Source organism: Ammospiza nelsoni, chromosome 1, assembly GCF_027579445.1.
Source record: "Ammospiza nelsoni isolate bAmmNel1 chromosome 1, bAmmNel1.pri, whole genome shotgun sequence".
Taxonomy (NCBI): domain Eukaryota; kingdom Metazoa; phylum Chordata; class Aves; order Passeriformes; family Passerellidae; genus Ammospiza; species Ammospiza nelsoni.
The window spans coordinates 23,096,767-23,111,364 of NC_080633.1; the positions used below are offsets into that span (position 1 = coordinate 23,096,767).

The window sequence follows — 14,598 nt, forward strand, 5'->3', positions numbered from 1 at the left end:
TATAGAGAGTTGATGCTAGGTCACCCCTTAGTCTGTTCTTCACCAGACAAAGCAAGCCCAGTTTCCCCACATCTCTCCCCAGGGAGCATGAGCTGCGAGCCCTTTACCACCTTGGTAAGCCTCTAGTGAACCCTTCAAGTGCCATCCTGGAAACTCAGTCACCACTTAAGCATTTCAACCTGGCTGAACCCAGCCCATTTGCACTTGGCTAAATTACAGGGAATGGTTTCCATCTTTCCACACCAGCTCTCCCTCTGTAGCACCATTTCTGAGTCACCCACGGGCATGCTGTAGTCAGTCATCCTGCTGACACTCAGTTACACTTGGCTTACTCAACAAGTTCTGAGCAAGACTGTTAGTGTGATTATATGTAGGTCTGTGTGTTACTGGAACACTGCACCACTTTTCCAGCCATTTGGCAAGCTGTTCTCAGAACTCCTAGTCTAAAGAACAGTTGCAAAAGCAAATTTTCCGGACCACAGACTCCCCCATGTAAAACTCTGATCAATCTGTTATCAAGATTAAAGAACCATCTGGAAATCTTGTCGATTATGCAATAATTCTTTCCTCCAGAAAATGTAATCAAGCATTTCCTCGTGTTTATGGCCAACATCACACACAGATTTTCATCAGAATATAGAAGGAATAAAACACAGATGAACTAATACAGTGACACCAGAGTATTTTTGCTGTCCGGAAAAAACCCTGACACACTGTGGAAACCCAGGGCACCGGGAATATTTCCCTGTCTGCTCTGGGGCACTGACTTTGACCTTCATTCATGCAGAAAGTTTCCTAAACTCCAGAATAGACTAGAATCCACTAAGGTGTGAAGTAGATTGTAGAGAGTAGTGTAGGTGTATCATTTAGGTGGGAAATTTAGGTTTTAGGATTTTTAGTATGTAGAGGATGGAAACCAGTTGGAGGGCACAGGGTGTCATCCTGGGCTGCTTCTTCATGCTTCTTCTTCCTTCTTCTTCATGGGTTTGGGTGGCATTTTGTAACTGGGTGGTAAAGTCTGCATTGTGGACTTTTGGCGATCAGTTATTGGGTTTAAAAGGGAAATAATCTAGGTGTCAGCTCTTAATTGGATAGTTTAGCTACAAAAGACCTTGTAACAAGAGATTGTTAACCATTTTTGTGGTGCTTTTCCAGTGCGCTGAGACTTGTGTGGACAGCGTGCAAAACTCTAGATAAGATCATAATAAACAAGAACCTGAAGACTGAAAAAATCCAGAGCATCTCTCTTTCCTGACACAAGACTGCTCCAGGAGGGTCTCCCCCAACAGAGGAGGCCCCTGGGAGGGCCCAGCCAGAGTCCCAGAAGTTGGTGAACCAGCAGCAGGTACCCCGGCAACATCCTTCAGCAACCACAAAAGTATTATTCTTTCTTCCCCAGCTCATACATGAAATGAAGCATACTGACACTATTCTAAACCTCAGGAGCTAGCCAAACTTGCACAACTTTACATTCTTGTTAGTGGCATCATGCCCATTTTCCATGTGCCAAGAGAAATTTTCTCATTTTGAATCAACTCCTGATTCCTGTGGTGTTTCCAACCTTCAGCCTCAGACTTCTTACAGAGCACATCTCATAAGCACCAGTTCAAAGCTGTGAGCATGCACTGGTATCATCTGGGCATAATCTGGGCAGGACTGCCATGCAGCTTGCTTTCCAGTAACCATTCTAATGTAAGTGCTACTTTGAGTGACGTGGAATTCATGCCTGAGGGTAGGCATGAAAGGAAAGGTTTCACTAGCATTTGAATCTATTTCCACTTTGTCAGCACCCACGTAAAACCAGCTTTCCAATTTTACTCACAGACAGGCACCTACTGGTACTCAGCATGCAGACTAGAGAGGGGATGGCTTGTCCAGAGATACCTAAAAGCATCTCTGCAGAGCAGCTCACCAGGTACTTATTTAATAGCCAGGTTCACACTCGGGCCGGCTTTTTGTCTCATCTCCTGAGCATGCGTAGGCAGGAGCTGAGCTCTTGTGTGTTTTGCAAAAAGTCTAAGGATGCCTTAAGGGTATTCTATCCTTAAGACTGTATATTCTATTCCTAAAACAGGATATCCAGATGCTGCAATCTCTCAGCATCTTCAGCTATCTTTTATAAATGCAGTTCCCACAACACTAGCTTACACCAGGGCTTCTGAGAAGTGCTTTGCCAAGGAGTTCCCTAAGAACATGCTGCTAGCCCCCTGGACTGCAAAGTCTCCTTAGGCGGGGTTGGAACCGGCCGGCACACCTTGGCACCGGCAGCCTCGTCCCCTGCGCTCCCACCGCCAGGCGTCACCCTGCTGGTGGGAACGGGGAAATCCCAGACCGACCGGGCAAATAAAGGAGCAGGGAAGGAAATCAAACGGCACTTACACAAAGCGAGAGCAAACCCAAGTTATGATGTACAAAAAAAGTAACTAATGAAAAACATGTGGGAAATAGCCTTTATGCAAAGCACTGGAAGATATGCTAATGAAGGTAACTAAAAAAATAATTAAAAGTTAAGCTTTTAACACAGGAGATACAATTATTCTGTCTTCTATTCCTTCTAAGGCAATCTCCTCTTTTCTTCCACATGTAGCAATCAGCTGGAGTCTACGTCCATTTAACATCTACTGAAAAGGAGAAAAAAAAATCTACTCCCCTCCCAAGATACAATGACATGGCACTTGGCGTAATTTCTGTAAAGACATCCTGAGGAGGATACAATGAGCTCTGCACGAAAACATTTCTGACACAAACTGACCACGTGTGCTTCAGGAAGTCACTAGATGTCAAAATATGCACTAAAACAGAGATTTCATAAGATAATGATGGTTCACACTACTGTGTGACTAAATTTTCAGGAGACAGCTGCTTTTTCAAAATCACCAACTGAGGTTAAAAACCAAACCACAAACAAACAAGAACAGCAAAAAACTTACAGGATCATGGTACTTTAGGAAAAAAAATAAAGTGAGGACTGCTCGTAGGTGAAGCAGGGATGAATAGGGCATTTTGTCAGGTTTAGGAGAGTGACCCGTTTGGAGGAACCGGCAGGGAAAAGAGAACGGAATGAAAGGAGAAAGGAAGGGTTCCCGGGATCCGAAGGGCCTGGGGGCACTGCGGGCCCGGAGCGGGCTGTGACCCCCAGCGCACCCCGTCACCAGCGGCGGGGCTGCCGGCAGAGCTGCGGCCGGTGGAGGCCAGGGCCGCCCGGGGCAGAGGGGAGCGCACCTCGGTACCGGTACCGGTACCACCTCCTCCTCCCTGCGGCGGGGCGGGGAGGGAGCAGGTGAATGCGCCCTTTGTCCGGCCGAGGCCCCAGCAGACCCACGGCTGGGCGCTCTTTGGGCCGGCCGGTGTCTGCGGGGAATCCCCTCCGGGAGGCCGCGCCGTCCCGCCGCGGCTCGGGCCGGGGCACGGCTCACGGCTCACACCGGCCGGGCGGAGGGGAGCGGGATGGGCGCGGAAGGCGGGGCCGGGAGGGGAGGTGGAGGCTGCGGCCGGTCTCCCCCGCCTCTCATCTCCTCAGAGTCCGGCAGGCGCTCCGCTGCTGACCCGAGGCCGCCTTCCCCTCCGAGGGACGCCGCCGGGCGCTGCCCGCCGCGGACCGAGCCGAGCGGGGCCGCCGCTGCCGCCGCCCCCCGCGGGAGGACCTGCGGCGGGAAGGAGAGGCCGGGCTGCCGGGCCGGGCTGCCGGGCCGGGCTGCCGGGCCGAGGTGAGTGAGCCCGGGGCGGACAGGGGCCGGCCGTGTCCGCAGCCGCCGCGGAGGTGTCCGTCCCTGTGCGCCGCCCGGCCGGGCTGAGGCGCGCTCCGAACCGGGCCCCGCCCGCCACGCGGCCGGGCCGGGCCGGGCTGGGCCAGGCGGGGAAGCCCCGGCCGGCTCGGGCTCCCTGGGGCGGAGTGCCCCGGGCTCGTTCTGGCCCAGGAGAGCGCTGAGCGACGCTCTCCGGCTCCCAGCCGCTGGGCTTTCATTCAGTTTTCCACCGAGCTCAGCAGAATTTTGGAAGAGCGGGGAAAGTTCTGAGCTCGCGTGCCGAGTGCCTGCAGCGTCCTGCGCGGTGCAGCGGGCACTTGGAAAGCGAGACGCTCATGCCCAGCTGTTTCATGCTGTAACTTTCCGGTAGTGCCGAGAGAAGGGTGCAGGCACTGTCCCGTACCTCTTCCATCACCTCCTCGTTATTACCATAGCCTGTCTGTTTTACCCGTTTTTCTTTTTTCGTGAAACCAGTCCTGAAACCCCTTATTCAGAAAACCTTCCCAGTGACTTGGGATGATGTTTTCCCGGGATCATGTCTGCGCAGTGTGGGTCCCTGATGGTTCAGCGTTACAATGAGCGTGCTGTCCCGGTACAAAATTCAGTACCGTACTCACAACGCTGGAAACTCGGCTTTCTGCAGCGAGACAACCTCCACCCTCGCTGACAGCTGCGTCCCAGAGCAGAAGGGATGTGCAGTCAGGAGTGGTGTTAATATAACTGTTTCCTTTCATAGCAGCTCTGGGTTAGATGTCTAACTGTCTCTTGCAGGACCCTTAATTTTAATTCAGATGTATTTCAAAAAGAAATATAGGCTAGATGAATTCTTTCTGGTAATTTGTCAGGCACTGAATAGTGAATTGTAGGTGCTCTTCTTCTAGGGTTATCAAAGGCTATCACTGTGCTTTGTTACTGGGAAATAATTTCATTTTAACTGGTATCAGAATCCAAGTGGAATATGATGATGTGACGCTTGAGTTTCCTTGCATGCAGTTGTATGGCTGAAACCCACAGTTCCCTAGATGAGCACATGCATTCATTCACGCACGCTTTCGTTTTTCTGTCTTGTTTTCTGCTGCATAAACCTTGAACGCTGTATTTAACATTGTATTAAACATTGTATCCCAAAAGAGCCAATAAATCAGCTTTTAGGATTAGCAGCTGGCATTCTAGCTCATGGATTGCTTTTGTTCACATCATGGCATCATTTATTACATCCTCATCAATATTAACCTTTAACTGGAAACTAATCATGGACTCTTTGTTTCTAAATTTTCTGAATGAAGAATGATAGGAGAATGAGAACTGGGTGAATCAGGCTTTTCCATACAAAGATTCCCAAACTATATTATGCTTTTGGACCTCTAAGACAGTGTGGTAGCCAGAAGGTAGGCCTGAAAGACCTTCATATTATGAGTTCCTTATAAATAGATGTGGAGTTCACTGTATTTGTTATTAGGTTTTTTACAGGTAAGTTCACCCTACTAAGTTCTATTTGTAAACTGTTTTTTGAATTGTAACAGCTAGAAATAATGTCTATTTAAACATGTAGAAGTAGAAATTCTAAAATCTGAAGCTTTGTGAAGATACATGATACCCCAAAACTTTTGATAAAATCACCAGGACTAGCCCTAGGAACAGGGGGAAAAACCAGAAGTGTGCCTTCATGAGTCCATGCTTTCTTGTGTGCAGGATATACAAAGGATAACCTTTTCCTACACCATTAGCTGGTGTAGGAATGGCTTTACAGCCTGACCTTCAAACAGAACTCTTGCTGACCCTCCTCTGCAACACTTGTCTGAAAGGTTATGCTCAAAGGGAGAGCTGACTACCAGGAGGCAAAAATCCGAAGAGAAATGCTAAGGAAAAAAGCACTTCCAAAAAGAATACTTCAGCTTCAGCTGCCTGGTGGCCTGGCAGAGAGCAAACCCTCACAGCAGACAGTAAAAGTCTGTAAGACTCGTCCACTGAAGGAACCAGACACAGTAAAAGGAGAATCGTCAAAGTCTGATTTCTTAATATAATTTCCGAAAAGATTTATAGATATAAAAGAATCAGTAGTTAGAAAAACAGTTCAATATCTAGTAATTCAGCTGTTCAGGAGGAAAGTACATGGAAGAGCCACCTAGTAATTTTCTTAAAGGTTGTCACAGAAAGTCACCCTGTGGTATGGCACTCTGAGCTTCCAGCAGCGCGGTGCCAGGGCCTCTCCTGCAGTGTGCAACAGTGTGACACACACCTGGCAAGTCCTTGTTGCAAGGTCCTTGCAGGCCCTGTAGTTATTTAATGCTCTTCAAAATACTGTCTTTTCTGCTATCCTAGGATTTTCAGAAACATCTCTTTTGGTTTATCAGTTCTCTTCCTTTTTTCTTCTTTTTCTGACATCTGATTTTTTGTCATTCCTAATAGCTTAGAACCATTTCTGCTGCTTCTTGTGGTGATGAGTATTGCCAAAATACCTGGGAATAGCATGAGCAAAGCTACAGTTTCTTGACAATCTTGAATCTAAAGCCCCAGAGTGACTGTCAAGTAGACCAATCCTAAACCCTAAAATATATTAGAAACCACATCTCCATGGGCTTCTTGCATCAGAAAGTCTCATGAACTTAAATCCATCTTCACAACATTTTACATGCTTTTTGTGCAAGCTGTTTCAAACTAATTTGTGGTCATTTAAAAACTTGAATTAATGCATTAATTCCACAGGTGACAGGGATATTGGGCTTAAATATTATTCTTCATTAGTAATTTTGTTCTGTTGATTTATGCTCTCTTTTATTCTCTGCTTTGCCCAGAAAATAAGCTGAGCTTTTTCCATTCTCAGACGACAGACTTTCCTTTCCCTAGTTGACTGTGCCTTTTCCAGCAAATGTGTGGAGGACAAGGAAGAAAACAGTTTGAGGGAAAATAGGCCTCAAAGTTCCAGTATGGCATTTCAAAACCTGTTTTACATCCTGTATTTGTTCTGCAGGGAGTTTCCACAATGGAGAAGAGGGAAGGTGGTAATGGTGCAATTGATCAGAATGCAGGTCAGAACATCATGCCAAGAAGAAATACAGGAAATCTTAACTACTTGGTAATGTTTCTGTAAAAAAGCAGCTCATATGTCACATAGAATATTGCAATCCTTGGTTCAATTTTGTCCAGGGACAGTGTTACCATCACACTGGCATATCACGAATATTTCTGAAATGTTGTCACAATATTGATGTGAAGAGAGAAAAAGAGAGAGAACATCTCATTCAATTTAATCACAGTCCATGATAAAAAATAAACAAAGCTTGAGGCAGCTAAAAACTACATGAGGGTAGTTGCTAATTGTAGCTTACCAGATGAGCAAAACTCCATAGAAATAATTTGGGATTTTTACACAGGAATATAAAATTTATCTTTGGGGGAATCTTCATGATAGCAACATTGGACTCAGGAAGTTTTCCACATCACACAAAAAAGATCCAGGAAAAAAATCCTTTAATCCTTCCTTGTGCATGGTATTTGGGCTACATCGTTAAGTCTATAGCTGAAATTTGAAATCTATAACTTATATAATAAGAAGCTGAAATTATGCTTCACATAATGTAATCCTTCCTTCCTTGCAGTATAGTTATCTTCCTGGAATGAAAATCTATTTTAAAATCACTGCAGATAATGAAGAATGGGAAATCTACACTACAAGTGCTTTACCTAAGTGCTGACTATGCTGTTTGAAATATTGTTTCCAAGTTACCTTGTTTTTAACAGTGCATATGTTTTGTATATGGTTCCACTGCAGTAAGTTGTAAAAATCATGATGGCAAATACTGTTGTTACAGAAGTTTCTAACCTTGTCTTGAACTTACTTTGTATTTCCATTCTGTCCCTTCCAGAATGTGGATATGCAGGTTGCCAATCCATCAGAAGCAGCTGCACTTTTTGATTTACATCAAGCACACCATTTTGGTGAGTTTGAATACTCTTCAGAACAGCACTGCAAGCAGGATCTGTTCCCTAAGTGGCACTTGCCAATGAAGATAGCATCTGTGATCTCATTATTAACATTTATTTACACTTCCATCAGAGATGTCATATATCCTTTTATAACCAAAAAGGAAAACGCTTTCTATAAAATTCCAATCCTTGTCATAAACAAAGTTTTACCAGTGACTTCAATTACCCTTTTAGCACTAGTGTATTTACCAGGAATATTAGCTGCTAGTTTCCAGCTGTACTTTGGCACCAAGTATAAAAGGTTTCCCCAGTGGCTGGATAGATGGATGTTATCAAGGAAACAATTTGGACTTCTCAGTTTCTTCTTCGCTACATTGCACGCCTGCTATAGCCTGTGCTATCCAATGAGAAGATCATACAGATACAAGCTGCTGAACTGGGCATTCCAGCAGGTACGATGGGCACACGAACACCCACCCTTCTGTATTCAGAAAATCCTTGCAAATCTGGATGGGGGAAAGCCATTTTCATTGCCTTTGTTTGATTTTCAAGTGCATTCACAAACAGCACCGTTCAGGGATGGAGCAGGACCTAGTTGCCAAAGTATGTAATAGAGTCAAGTGTCACCCCAGCTGTGCCAATATATATTAAATAAGTAATTTTCTTCATTTGGGAATTTCTTTTCCATCTGTAAGATGCAAAATTGTATCTCACAGGAACATTTAAGTCTTTGGCACACTATTAGTTTAGTGTAGAGTTCTTCTCTGGACCAGTGAAATCTAGAAACAAAAACTGAGCACTGAACACAACATTTTTAGACTCCTTTGCCACAGTGAAGGAGGGCTGAGCTAAATCACAGTAATCTGTATTCGCACAAATTAAATTTGTGAATACTGATGGCTCACATTTGGGCTGATACACACTACCTTATTTAAAGATAGGATTTCAATGATGCTTCTGATTCATGGTCAATAATTGGCTTGCAAAGCTCTCCAACATCCTCTGTAACCTGAGAGCTCCTAATACTCACCTATTTCCTTGGGTACCATAAGTAATGCAGTCTTAGGAATATTCCAATATAAGGTATAGACTGCAAATATATGTTTTTATTACCCCTAAAGCCTTTATTATTAAAAATAATTAAAAGCACAATATGATGTCAGTAGATTCTGATTTTGAAAGCAGTCAAATTACCTGTTGAAAACTCTGAAATCAGCCTTACTGGTAATCTGACTTGAATGGATTACTAGAAATTTCCTTGAGATTCCAGTCAAGATGCAGAAATTATCATATTTGGGGCATATTATGCCATGGTGATCACTAGCAGGATCAAAGTGCTCTTGCAAGTAGTTGTAAGTAAGAGAAGTTTTGACATCAGTTTATTAAAATCACAGATGTACCAAGTTTTTTGTGTTTTTTAAAAAAAACAGGGCAAAACAACTTCCATGGCAGGATATTTTTATTAAGAAGTCCTGCTGAATTACCTCCCTGAAGCAGAGCTGTTAATATATTTCCTGTTGTTATAATCTCCCTGATATGGTATTTAGCCACAGGTGGGGCTTTTTTCTTGTCAAAACCAAGATTTATCCTTGCTGTGAAGGCAGGTTAAGAGGCCTCAGAATCAGGCTCTCCTGGCCAAGACACTGATGAAGTCTAGATGCTTCTCTCTAAAAGCTCACCTTTACTCTGGATATACCAGTGAGGGCTTTGTCATCAGGAGTAAACAGCAGTTATATTCAAAGACATTCAAACAAACCAAAATACTGGTTTTCTTTGTTTATTTCATTAATATTATGGTGAAAACAGCAAAATTATATTTAACACAAACAACCAAGTGTGCCAGTCTGTAATTTTTATGGTGTTCTTTTGGCAGGTCAAACAAAAAAAAGAAAATGCCTGGATTGAACATGATGTTTGGAGAATGGAGATTTATGTGTCTATAGGAATTCTGGGACTTGCTTTGCTGGCCCTGTTGGCAATAACATCAATTCCATCTGTCAGTCTCTCTTTGACCTGGAGAGAGTTCCACTACATTCAGGTGTGCATGAATGAATATCATTACTGCATGTTGTTAGTTCCATTTGTAGAACTGTGTGTTATCAGCTAAGGCCATTAGGAGTTAGAAATATCAAACACAAAGTTGGTGAAACCAATGGAGAGGTTTTTCCGTACTCTTTGTTAACTGGTTTGTGAGAAATGTTCTTTCCATTACTCTTTTGTTGGAAGAACAGGCTCCTGTGTTCAGTGTATAAAATGGAAAGAAAAGACAACTCCATAGCACTTTTTCTCCTCCTGACTTTGTGATCAGCAGCAGTTGTCCGTTTGAGACCTTTTCTTAGCTCTGGTGCTGAAGTCATCTTCTAGGTATCTTATCTCTCCAGAACGTCCCATGTCCTGCTGAATTTGGAGTAGGTGGCATTGAATCAGTCAGTGCTGTTCCCATATGGCACACACAGGGTACTCTGAAAGAGACATCTTAGAACAGATGCTGGATAATCAAATCCAGCCAGTCTTGAGTTTGCTACAGCTGGGCTTGTTTCCTTAACCCGGGCATTTGGGTTGCTCTCGATTTCCTTGTGTCATATGCAGTAATAATCAGGGTGGTTCTGCTGACATCAGTATGGTCACACTAGACTTAAGCAAGTGTTGGATCAGGCTCTCAAACTCCAAAATCTGAACATTTAATAATCTACTAAGGATCTGGCATTTGAAAATTTGATTTATATTTTAAAAGCAGATATGAAGTGTATAATCACAATTACTGATTTGATATTCTGCCCACTCTACAAAGTCTATTATTTGTAAGATAAGTGTACAGAGAACATGGAAAAGTAAGGAGGAAGTCTCTAAATGCATGACTGCTTTCACTGTTGAAAGACTATGGTGAAGAAACCCAGATGAGTAATACTTCTGTGTTGGACTTACTTTATAAAGAAATAACTTTATTACTTAAAAATCATGTTCTGTAGCAGAACAGTAGTTGGAAGCTGTAGCATTCAGCAGTTGGAAATACAGTGTTTGACTTCACTGATGAGTACAAGATTATTAAGTGACAAGAGACTTGAAATTACTAGTAAATTTTCTTTACTCCTGAATTTTGTAAACAAGCTAAGCCAAATTTACCACTGTAAGTGAAATGAAAGACTTGAGTTTCCTGTAGTTTTGCAGGGCTTTTGCCATAGTACTAGACTTACTCGAGTTTGTGATTTTAATTTAGCATAAAATTTTTCTTTGCAAGCATTCAGTTAATCCATTAATATATCTAGTTTTGAACTCATAATGATTTATCATGGAATTAAAGTAATTTAGTATACCGATGTAAACTGAGATATTCAGGATTGAGCATGTTTCAGGAGTAACCGGCAATCTCTTCTGTATTTTAGCTAAGTATCATAGCATTACTTAAAAAATGTGCCTCTTCAATTTTCTTTTACACTGGCATAAAAGAGTACAGGGAGTCCTGACTTACAGTTGTTAGCTTTTAGTTTAAAGGTTGCTTTTCTTTGACTTGAGCATGTTGGTCAAGGCCCATCCAGATTTCTGTATTTGCTTAACAGAGTACTTTTTTTGCCAAGTTGGGAAAAATAAATAGCTTGCTATTTTCTTTCTCTTTTCAGAGCAAGATGGGATATTTAGCCCTGCTGCTATGCACCGTTCATGCACTGGTGTTTGCTTGGAATAAGTGGGTTGATGCTAACCAATTCATCTGGTATACGCCACCTTCATTTATGGTTGCAGTTTTTCTTCCTATTGTAGTTCTCCTCTGTAAATGCATACTGCTCCTCCCGTGTTTTAGGAAGAGGATAAGAAAAATCAGAAGTGGTTGGGAAGCTAAGACACAAGCCAATCAAACCAGCATAACTTCCAGACTGTAGATCAAATATGGACATTTCCTGTTTATGGATCTAAATATGCTCAAAGCCATGAAATTTTCACTCATGAGCTCTGTTTTCGCATTTGCTGTAGATGTTTCTTTCTCACTTTTTTTTTTTTTTACTTCAGGAGTATGAAATACTTGATGCAATTTTGTTGTTTTCAAAGACAGAAAACAAAAAAATCTATTTTACACTTTATTCAGTGTTTTGGTATTTGATGATTTCTTTCTTCTCACTCACTGTTTTTAAAATCCAAGTGTTTCATTGTCTCGGTCCCAGTTCTTCTGTATGCAAAAGCAAACATAAATTATTTCTCCAGATGACCACAGAAAGTAAAAAATTATTACCCTGCAGAGCCCAAGAATGCTTTCTGCTTCACACAGCCATGTGTGTATCTTCACTAAATCTCAGAATTATAATGGGACAAAAACTAGAGTATTTATCATTCCGTTGCCTCTTAGCACCAGCAGCCTGTGTTTCATTTTGCAGAGTGGGGACCTTGGCATATGAGCCAGACAGAAACTGTGTACACCTTCCAGGTTTTGAACGTACACAACTGAGCAAGCAGAATCACAGGGATCTTTACAAGGTAAATATCTACTGAGGCTTGGGCACAGTCTAAAAAAAGAGTTTTTAGACTCAGATTTCCATCTTATCCAGGACTAGGTGTGTCTCTGTTTACTTGAAACGATAAAACATTTCCCATTTTTTATTCCATGAACACATTCTTTTGTTTCTGATGCTGGAAATTTTCCATGCTTTTGACCTAAGCCTGCAGCCCTTGACATGTGCTAAACTTTATTTGCACAAATTATTCCAGTGGGATAAATCCATCAGGTAAATGTGTTTTTTTGTTTACCCTAGGGCCAACACAATTGTGTGACTGGAAGAAAAACATTAAAAATAGACATTTGAATCTTGCCAATGATTTAGTGAGATTGTCATGTTGAATGGTTTCCAACTGCATTTGCTTTTACAGAAATTTTCCTAATAACTTTAATAAGCTCATTAAATCCTACTTTCCTTACATTGCATAGGTCTGGCTGGAAGTTTTAAATGAATAATTCATTTGTTAGTATCTCTTTTGAAATATGTTATTCGGTAGTAAATATTTCTACTCAACATCAGGAACATTTCTGCCAGACTGCCTGCAGGAGTTGACTAGGACGTGGACTGTTGATGCCACCTATTGCTGGAATCCTCTGAATGAGAACCCTAATTGGCAATGGCTGTGGTATTAAAACAAGCAGGAAAACAACATATACCTAAAAAAAATGTAATACACGGTGCTAATGAATCTGTTGTCTCTTTCTGGACTTTTACATGGAGCATAAATAACAGACAAATTAAATAGCTACAGGGGTATTACATTTTGTATTTTCTGGGTTGTTACCATCAATTATTGCAACTTAAAAGTTGGCCTTTTTAAATTTGCACATAATGTAATACTGTGAAAGTAACTGGGGACATGGTGACCTATGTAATATAAATTGAAATCTGTGACCTATGTAATATAAATTGAAATCTGTTTGATTATGTATCAAACCAGTAATGCATGACAGAGGCCAAAACCCTACAATACAGGAAGCTGGACTGCAGTGTTAGTCTAAGAAGTTTCTAACAGAGTAGGAAAAGTATGGTGCTCAATGCATTTGCATTTATATTTCCATGAATGAAATAAATCTTTAATAAGCTCTATGCACTTGTTACAGAAGGTAGTCCAAGACAGCATAACTTCATTCATTTCAACTAGTTAATATGGTTTGAATTGATAACATAAATTACAGGAGCAGACCAATTTCAAGATCATCACATACTATCCAAACTGACCTTTTAAGCTCATCATTCAGCAGGGGACATTAAGCACACTTCAGACTTTTCTCTCTAACATTGCCCAGAGGTAAACCCAGAAGTGTGTTCTACGACATGAAATTTAAATACAGTCTACAAAAGCTATTCCAGAAATCACACATGACATCCAGACATTTAAGTGTGTTTTTCCCTACTGATTGTTTCAAGTAGGAGCCAGGTTTTCTGTGTCACATCTAGACATTTCTCTAGAAACTACCATCAAATGCTTATAGCCAGAACTTGAGACTTCATAGTGAGTCTCTACTCTGCTTTCTAACTCTTTAGTAAACTACATCTTAATAACTCACTTCCAGTCTGCAGGCTGCTCAGGGAAGTGGCTGACTCACTACCCCTGGAGGTATTTAAAAGACATGTAGATGTGGTGCTTAGGGACGTGCTCTCATGGTAGGCTTGGCAGTGTTAGATTTATGGCTGGACTCAATGTAAATTATTCTATGATTTGCTTTTTAGGCATTCAGATACAACAGTGAGGAAGATCTATATAGGGCTAAGAAGAAAATGCTATTGACAGTATTTAATTTCTCAGTTTGTGGCAAACATGGTTTAGTTCAACACTGGTGAATCTAAGTTCATATGTACCTTTTAATTTATGTTTATGTACCTGTTTCAAATTCAGTGTATTAATCAGCCTATATACTATTACAATACATTAATTGAATGTGTGTGCACATTTTAGGCACTTACTTGTATAACACTAATTAGTTTTATAAAACTGTACATCATTAAATGCTTCAATGTATGCTGTATCTGCCATTGTGTCATATATATCCAGGGTCAAAGGGTAAAAAGGCACAGTACACTCTAGAAGAGCTGCTGATGGAAACAGTCAAGGGAAACCATTTTCTTCATGCTAGTGAAGAGCCTGGAGCCTCCAAAGGAAAGAAAACAAAGATGTGAAAAGCAAAATGGGCACTTTCATAGTGTAATGAAATTACATTTTTCCTGACAGTACTTTTAACTGTACATTCTAGCATTCAGAGATTTTTGAAAAGGAAGAGAAAGCTTTGGAGGGAGACCCAAGATCCCTGGAAATGCTGATCAAAGAACAAGAAAAGTTCAAGAATAGCAAGGGCATTGAGGAAAGGCATGTATGGGCACACTTCTGTGTAAGAATTCATCATTCTAGTGGCAGTGGCTTTAAAATATAAGGCCTGCAGAGTACTTTTTTCTATTGTTAC

The 14,598-nt window shown here is 41.7% G+C and overlaps 1 protein-coding gene across 2 annotated transcripts; it reads left to right on the forward strand.

Annotated features, from left to right (window-relative positions):
- The first annotated feature begins 3,524 nt into the window (after nt 1-3,524).
- Nucleotides 3,525-14,159, forward strand: STEAP1 (STEAP family member 1). 2 transcript variants are annotated; one of them, XM_059475344.1, is made up of 5 exons: nt 3,525-3,707; nt 6,718-6,822; nt 7,613-8,125; nt 9,547-9,711; nt 11,291-14,159. In XM_059475344.1, exons 2-5 carry the CDS (start codon nt 6,730-6,732, stop codon nt 11,546-11,548), a joined length of 1,029 nt encoding a protein of 342 aa, XP_059331327.1. In that variant the 5' UTR covers nt 3,525-3,707; nt 6,718-6,729; the 3' UTR covers nt 11,549-14,159. The 2 variants fall into 2 exon arrangements, with proteins under 2 accessions (XP_059331327.1, XP_059331333.1); XM_059475350.1 differs by lacking the exon at nt 3,525-3,707 and having other exon boundaries at nt 6,106-6,822.
- Nucleotides 14,160-14,598: the final 439 nt, after the last annotated feature.

Excerpts from the sequence above, each read along its gene's own strand:
- STEAP1 (XM_059475344.1), top strand. The coding sequence starts at position 6,730 with ATGGAGAAGAGGGAAGGTGGTAATGGTGCAATTGATCAGAATGCAGGT. Across the intron at positions 6,823-7,612 it reads CAGGAAATCTTAACTACTTG|AATGTGGATATGCAGGTTGC; the intron begins GTAATGTTTCTG and ends TGTCCCTTCCAG. Across the intron at positions 9,712-11,290 it reads GAGAGTTCCACTACATTCAG|AGCAAGATGGGATATTTAGC; the intron begins GTGTGCATGAAT and ends TTCTCTTTTCAG.